This window comes from Onychostoma macrolepis, chromosome 23 (assembly GCF_012432095.1).
Source record: "Onychostoma macrolepis isolate SWU-2019 chromosome 23, ASM1243209v1, whole genome shotgun sequence".
Classification (NCBI taxonomy): domain Eukaryota; kingdom Metazoa; phylum Chordata; class Actinopteri; order Cypriniformes; family Cyprinidae; genus Onychostoma; species Onychostoma macrolepis.
This window is the reverse complement of record NC_081177.1, coordinates 9,754,706-9,762,999: the sequence shown is the minus strand read 5'-3', so window position 1 is coordinate 9,762,999 and position 8,294 is coordinate 9,754,706. Positions and strand designations below refer to the sequence as shown.

The 8,294-nt window shown below is 35.3% G+C and overlaps 1 protein-coding gene across 1 annotated transcript in view; it reads left to right on the top strand.

Moving 5' to 3' along the window:
- Window positions 1-7,522, top strand: part of si:ch211-207e14.4 (interleukin-17 receptor D) — a 12,768-nt gene extending 5,246 nt beyond the window's left edge. The window contains exons 2-12 of the mRNA XM_058763950.1: window positions 135-219; window positions 1,384-1,542; window positions 2,516-2,634; window positions 3,164-3,287; window positions 3,396-3,434; window positions 3,530-3,675; window positions 3,752-3,826; window positions 4,027-4,093; window positions 4,314-4,463; window positions 4,949-5,121; window positions 6,225-7,522. Coding sequence (XP_058619933.1) covers window positions 135-219; window positions 1,384-1,542; window positions 2,516-2,634; window positions 3,164-3,287; window positions 3,396-3,434; window positions 3,530-3,675; window positions 3,752-3,826; window positions 4,027-4,093; window positions 4,314-4,463; window positions 4,949-5,121; window positions 6,225-6,749 — 1,662 coding nt within the window. The 3' untranslated portion in view covers window positions 6,750-7,522. The remainder of the gene's footprint in view (window positions 1-134; window positions 220-1,383; window positions 1,543-2,515; window positions 2,635-3,163; window positions 3,288-3,395; window positions 3,435-3,529; window positions 3,676-3,751; window positions 3,827-4,026; window positions 4,094-4,313; window positions 4,464-4,948; window positions 5,122-6,224) is intronic.
- The last annotated feature ends 772 nt before the right edge of the window (window positions 7,523-8,294 follow it).

Below are 8,294 nucleotides of genomic sequence, written 5' to 3'. Positions count from 1 at the left end.
ATATATATAATATAATATAATATAATATATATATATATATATAATATGTTTGCTGTTATATCTAAAAAAATAATTGTAATATTTTTCCTACTGAGCCACAGTTTTTTTTTAAAGAGGAAAATGTGTATTTTCAGGGAGATCCAAGATGTGAATACTGCAGAATCTCAGCAGACGATGTACAGATATCTCCCAGCATTCCCTCCTCCAGCCCTTTTGGAGGTAAGTCATTATTATTACTTTAATAGAGTTTTACTGAAAGTTATGTGTACTTTTGAATTTCTAAGCCATTCAATTAGACTTTTAATCTTCACGATTACATGAAACAGCCAGTAAAAAAAATTCTGTTTCTGACATCGAATATGGGCAAACTTTACTCTAAACTTGCGATGATCAGTTTGTAAAACTATAAAAACAGCTGCTGATGAGTTTAAAGTTTTACATTTTTCAGGGCAACAGGTTTTGGAATATATAGCTATGACATTTGCATTTTTGTTTTTTTGTTTTACAGCATTATTTGATTCAACTGTTTTGGTTAATTTTTAAGAAATAAACAATTGTTTTTCAGTCAGTCAGTAAGTTTTTTTTTTTTTTTTTTTAAATCAGTCAAAACTGGACCAAACAAACGGACATTAATTTACTTTGCTTACATTTTGTGCCCTGAAGAATTACATACACTGCATCACTAAATGATAACATTTGGAGAAAAATGTTTAAATTTTCTTTCACAGCAGTCAGTGTTTAAACATACCAAAAGAATGACTTGTATTTGTCCATTTATTTAGAATTGTTTGTGACAGCACACACAGATTGCGTGATGTAGGATCATTACTCTCTCTGTTGGACTTGTACCTCCAGTTGTTCTGATAATTTCACTAAATAAAACAAGCTGTTGTGCAGTATAATCATTTGCAGCAGTTCTGGGAATCATTTTCATACCATTTTCTCGAGCCAAGCTATAAATTGTATATGTATGATTGTTCTTGTCAGCTGCTTTCCAAGAAGAGCTCATTATGATTCTCTGTTTTATGTTCGTTAAAGAGTCTGTCTGATGTTTTTGTCTGTTTTTAACTATGACTACATCTTCTCCAAGTCTTCTATATAAGCTGTACTAAATTACATGTGACTGTGAAATTGTTGTATTTGCGTTAGATACAAGCATCTACAATATTGCAAGTAGTGTTGTAAAAGCCATGCAAAATAACGTTCATTTAATTTACGCCTATAATGTCATTTACACTTATAATAGAGATTTACCCTTAAAGTTTTTTCCCCAAACCCTATAAAAGTATACAAGGGATTTCACTAGGTGTGAAAATAAATAGCTCATTAAGACAACAACAGCACATTTAGTGTTACTATATAGTAACTCCTCTCATTGGCCAGGTTGTGTACCTTGGCCTTGTCACTCTTTTGTAGGTCAGGAAACCCCAGAGGTTTGCCAGCATTATGTTCATGCACCGCATAATATTCAGATTGAGTTTGAAGCCAGTGAAGATCCAACATATGATGCCATTACTGTGTCATGGAACCCAAGCCAATACGGTAATGAAGACACATCTGTCTGTCTGTCTGTCTGTCTATCTATCATCTGTTTGATTCTCTCTATCTAATGTTTTATTTATAAATCTATTGTTCTATTTATCTAGCATTCTGTCTATCGTTCGGTCATTATATTAATCAAAATAAATCAGTTACAGAAACTCAATCGCAACAGGACACAGTGGCATTATTGGAAATGAACAAGCAGGCATAAAAGCACATAACAAATTGTGCACCGCAGCAAAATGGGCAAAATTGCTCCGGGTGTGTGTTCATGGTGTGTGTGTGTGTGTGTGTTTGCTACTCACTGCTGTGTGTGTGTTCACTTGGATGGGTTAAATGCAGAGCACAAATTCTGAGTATGGGTTACCATACTTGGCCACACTTCACTTTAATTGCTAAACAAGTTGTTGCAGAATGAATTAGTGAATGCCAAATACCACCCTCGGACATGAAGCTTTTAATCATCTAATGTATTAGAGAAATGGAGAAATCCTGTGGTTGGAAAAGATTCATCTACCCTCCTAAATCAAGGACTTATTAGACTGACTCATGGCTATTTATTGAAGGGTGAAGAAGCACCAAAACATCAATTCTATAGCTTGTCTATAAAGCATATACTTTTAGTCTGTCCAATTTTTAATGTTACAAGATGGCGATTTAAAAACAAAATTTTTTTAGGACGAACTTTTAAGGATTTATTTAAACTTTTACCGTTTTTATCAGTACATTTAAATAATCTTTTATAGATTTGTGCTTAATCTGGTCATTTTGTCGAATTTTATAAAATGTTCTTTTTGTTATATTGTATTTATGATATCATGTTGTTGAATGTTTAATTTGTATCTGCCATGTAATAGCTGATAAATAGGCAATAAATATAAATACGACCAACTATCATGCTGTCCATCTATCATTCTATCTGTCTGTCATTCTGTCTATCTCTGTCTAATAATTATCGGATTGATGTACACAGGTATCGAGTTCTTACGTGGATTTCAAGTAACCCTTCAGGCTCTTGGTGGATCTCAGATCTTATGTCAGCTCTTTCTCCTGGGTACCAATCTGTCACTCACACCTGCACATGCCCAGAGAGTAAGTAAAAAAAAAAAACTCTACAAATTAGGTAGCTTCTATTATTCCTGTTCAGGATTGTGTAATATTTCTCTAATTTCATGATGTACCACTTAATTTATCTAAATTATTAATTTATCTAAATGACCCCCCCCCCCACATCACCAAAAGATAAAGTTATTATTGTGTTAAATGAGAAAAACCTTTGAATAGATACAAAAAGTAGCTTTAGAAATAAATATTTTGATTCAGCATTGCATATATATATATATATATATATATATATATATATATATATATATATATATATATATATATATATTTAATATAAAATGAAACATGGATCTGGGCTGGGGTGCATTAATTGTGTTGTTAATTTTTCCAAAATTAATTGTACCAAATTAACGCATGAAATCGACAGCCCTACATCCTATACCTTTTACATGTTCAGCAACTTCGTGTGAGTCCTGTTTTTTCTTTATGGCTTTCAATTGCATGTGCCCAATGTCCAATTACTAAAGTCTTGAGATCATGTAACACATTTCCACAGGTGTATCGCTCAGATCCCTTCACGCATCTGTTTTTGGATAGAGAGTATGCCGTGACTGTCATGGCACTGCCTGTTCCCGAGCGGTGGGACCAGTTCTCTCGGAGGAAACCATTTTTCACACGCAGTGAGTTAAAAAAACAAACCCTGTAATTAATTGTATAGCTACTGCCACTGCTTGTTTAGGGAATCTGAGTTGTAATAAACCTGTCAAATTCTTCTTGTGTGTTTTCAGCATGTCCTGAAAAAAATGGTCTCGAAGAGTGTAAGAAAGGTGAGTGTTGTTATCACACATCCTCTGGGCTGGGGTTTTTTGTTGTTCTTGGCATCAGATGTGTGCATTCATGTATGTTCTATCAATCATTATAGACTGGTATCCCAGATACGTTGAGGTCCACCAGGAGAACCAGGGCGTTTATGTGACCTTTAACCTTGCACCTGAGAACTTCAAAGTCCGTCAGTATTTTTCATCATGTTTCGGAGGCGGCCTACGAAATTACACAAGCATTAAACCAGTAAGGTTTGTTAACAATATATACGTTTGTACAATATCTTTTGTAACATGTTAATTATTAAATCATGTCCTCCTAGGATTTCAGTCTCAATAAGACATATCACACATACCGACTGCAGAATCTCCAAGCGGGTACAAACTACACCTGCGAGGTGAGTCTTCATTTTGCTTTAGTGTACTCTGTTATTAAATCGTAAGTTATGTAATTGTATCCCTCATTCAGTCGCAACCATTTAGACAAACAGAAAACTCTGTGCCAATAGTCATTTTCTAAATATATATCTTCCAGCTGTTTTTTTTACAACAGCAATTTATTACGTGTTGAGTAGTTTTTGTACTTTTCTCTCTCCAGATTGCTGCTGATGTTGTGGATGCAGTCAGAAAAACATTCATTGTTGCAGTAAAACATAATTCTGAAGGTATGTTGAACCAGCAATCAAAAAATCGCAAAAAGCGATAAAGGCATGTTCAGTGACGAGGAGGAATAAACTCTCACATACACTGCTTTCAGCAAGTATAATAACTGCTTGTGGAGCAACATGCCAGGCAGCTTTGAAAGCGACAACACCCACTGAAACTATTACCTCAATGAAAAACAGTGTCATAATCGTTTTGGTATTTTTTCCCTCTCACGATCAGAGCCGCCGACCTCACACTTCATGGAGAGCTCTTCACTAATGGTGCTCTTGTCCATGGGAATCCTGCTTGCTGCTACAGCACTGCTCACCTTCATTGTTGTTTACAAGAAAAGACTCAAAACGAAAATGGTCCAGACCAAAATGAGACCAGGTTTGCATTTTATAATTGTACATCATACTGGTCATCGACAAAACTGTTTAGCAACGGTTCTTTGGGACTTTGTTTTCTACCCTTTATTTAGCCATATTGAAGATTTTGGGTTACACTTTATTTTAAGGTCCAATTCTTGCTATTAACAAACCATTAACTATGACTTTTGCCTAAATAAACTCCTAATTTGCTGCTTATTAACAGTTTAGGTTTAGTTTAAGTTTAGGTATTGGGTAGGAGTAGGGATGTAGAATATGGTTATGCAGAATGTGTGCTTTACAAGTACTAATAAACAGCCAATATGTTAATAATAAGCATGCTAATTAGCAACTAGTTAATAGTGAGAATTGGTCCCTATACTAAAGTGTTTCCAGATTTTTGTTTTCAAAGCAGGGCTATAATGAGGTGTTTTTTGAGAATTTCCAATAAAATGTCCATGTTGTTTTGTACTAATGGGGAATTGGGTTGTTTTTCTTATTTGTCAGTGATCATTGAACAGTACTATGACAAAAAACTGGATGAAGAACAGTGTGTTTTGCTGGACAGAACGACCCGTCCCCCTCGCCTCCTGATTTGCTACTCAAGTAATGATGGTCCTGCCCACGTCAGAGTCGTGCTTCAACTGGCTGCGTTTTTACAAAAGCATATGGGTACCCAAGTAAGTGTATCAAGATTAAATCAGACAAAACACACTCTTGAAAACAGTGATATATCACGCATTATTTTGAATATATAAGGAGAAAGTGGATATATTACCTTAAAGCTGCAGTCCGTAACTTTTCTTTGGTTAAAAATAATCCAAAATCAATATTTGAGCAAGTACATAACCAGCCAGTGTTCAAAACTATCGCCTTACTTTAGCCCGATTCACAACGGTTAATTTATAATAATGTTTTCTAATTTGAGTGTAATCATTGTAATCATTGACTGGTTCATTGTAATCCACAAAGGATTATGTGTTTATGAAACACATGTGAATGAAATCAAATTATATTCCAGTTTTAAATGTGCTTCTGATTACAGATAGCCTGGGATTACACAAGATTTGTATTTTAAAGAAAACCAGTTCAAAGGGAGCATAGTTTGCTTTTTGGGTTAAAAGAATTTCTTGGTATGAAATTCGAATGGCATGACAATTAGATATTAGACTGTACAGAAATTGAAATCTACACGTTAATACACACTATACTCATAGTCACGCAATGCTGATGTTGTTAACATTAATATTTTGAGAATAAAGTATAACAATAATAATAATTTGCACGGTTTGATGTGATATGAGCTAACTGATCGTTAGATTAAATCACCATTGGTAGCGCGATTTATTGTAATGCTTTTTTCCTCAGTTGGTCAGAACAAACGTGGCAGACTTGTTACTTGTTCAGATGACAGTATATGGTGAAAATTCTTATTTGGGTCATATATTCCAAGACGTAGGCTAGAATCTGTGATTACTAAATATAGGATTCACACCAGTGCGGTGACTGACAGCTACACATACTTCTCAAAAATTAGATTCATCCGCGCTGGAGCCGTGCCAGAGTACAATCCAGGCAATTAAGAAAATTCCGCAAGTAACTGCAATTCCAGGTTTTCAAACAGAGATGGCGACAAAGAGGCACAATTTACGGACTGCAGCTTAAAATAAAATAGTTTTACAAATGTTACACATTTAAAAATGTAATTAATGGAATCCATTAAAATGGTGTCTATACAAGGTTATTTACATTTATTGTTAATTCTTTTTTTTTTTCTGTTTAGGTGCATTTGGACTTGTGGGAGGCCTTGAGTATTATGGAGGAGGGGAGTATGGGGTGGCATTGCAGGAGATTGAATGAGTGTGACTTTGTGTTGGTCATCTGCTCACAAGGTCTCCTTCAGAACCAGAAGCAGCAGTCTGAGGACGAGGAACCATTAGAGAACACTCCTTTGGCAATGGTTTCCATGATTGGAGAGGAGCTGTGCCGTGCCAAAGCGATGGGTCGAGACCTCTCCAAATACATGGTGGCCACTTTTGAGTACTCACAAGAGTCTGATTTCCCCACAGCACTTGGTCTCGCTTCAAGATACACCTTGACTAAAGATCTGCCCTTGCTCTTCTCCCATCTTCACGCAGTGGCTTTGCAGAAGCCCGGAGTTTACCTACAGGTGGAGAACATTTCAGAAAGTGGGTACTGTAAACTCCCAGCTGGGGCTGCACTACAGCTGGCCATCCAGGAGGCCACAGCACAGTTCTCTGAGGAGCCGACTGAAGAGGAACATGTAGGAATTACAATCATTTCATAAGGACTTCAAAAACTGCATCAATTAATGGACTGATGAAACAAAGGGAAGTGTGCTATTTGAGAACAGTCCCTTAGATAGGTTAATTTATACTGATGGATTCCACCAGGACTTCGTTGTTTCTAGAACATGTCTAACTTTCCTGATTTACATCTTTTGAATGCCAGAATATAAAATGGGCAACAAAATCACCTTCTAGTTGTAGCTCAGTTGCATCTTGGGTGACTTTAGGTTATTGTGAAAAACATAACAGAGGGATTTTGAAGTATATTGAGGTAATCGAATGCTGTGAATGATTTTTTTCATATAAATGTGTATTTATTTTTATTTTTTGTTCTGTTGCTTATTTTCATGCATGTTAAACATCATGTTACGGTGAATATTCCTAGTAATTGCATGCACTTCCACTACAAATTATTGTAGTCTTTTTTTCTACAAAATGAAAAAAGCACACTTGATTTATTGCTGTGAATGTCTTTAAATTCTCTAGTTTGCCGACCTGAAATGTTATTTTTTTCAATTACATTTATTATATTGTATGTAAGGTCAGTTTCTCACAATTTTATTGTTTTGCAACAGTCTTTATTTGTATGACATGAAGGGAAATAACTACATTTTAATGTGACAAAATGCCTAAACAACAGTGCATGGTCCTACACTGTAATAATGCAAGGAAATTCAGCAATTAAAAACAACCATTTCTCAGTGAGTTGCAGGGCAGGAACATATCTCTGTATAAGCTAATGCATTAATCGTTAAATAAAATGTTTATGAAACTGTATGAATGCATGATATTTTACAAATAAACTTTCATTATTTTTGTAAAAATCTGGGGCTATTTTGTCCGACTGATATATGATGTTTTTGTATCGGTATACAATCTGAAACAGCTGGCTCGTCACAAACAAAATACCCCTATTAGAAAGCCTTGATTTATGAATATGAAACATCAAATTTATTGCATAAAATGTTTCTTGCATTTGATCATTGGCAAAGAATTCAAACACCACATCTTTCCACAATACAGTAAACCAGTAGTAAATTCCATTGCCACTAAATCTTGTTATATATTGCCAAAGCTGTTCAGAAACTTGGCAACACCAACAATGAAGAGCAAAGTTAAAGTTTCAGCGTTACACACACACACACACACAAACTGATGCAGATGTTATTTTTTAAACTTTCACCCTTATTGTATTGTAGAATAATACTTAAGGTCAATTTCAAATGAAATCTTTTACCTCGGGCTGCACTTTCTCAACTATTCCAGTCACAGGAGTCCCATTGGAGAAATAATCAGATTGTTTCTACAACAATATGCCAAGCTTATGGATCAATTTAAATTGGCAACAACATGGAACAATTAACATAAAAAACATCTTAACACAGATACTTTGCTGGTCTCATCTGGTCTCCAATCCTGGTCAGGCTGATTTGGCTGAACTAGGCCAAGCAGGGGTGCCTTTTCAAACTAAGTCCAGCAAATCACCTTAGGCTGGTTTTTGTATAGCAGAGATGGAAATTCTGTTTGAGAAACGGAAACTGGAA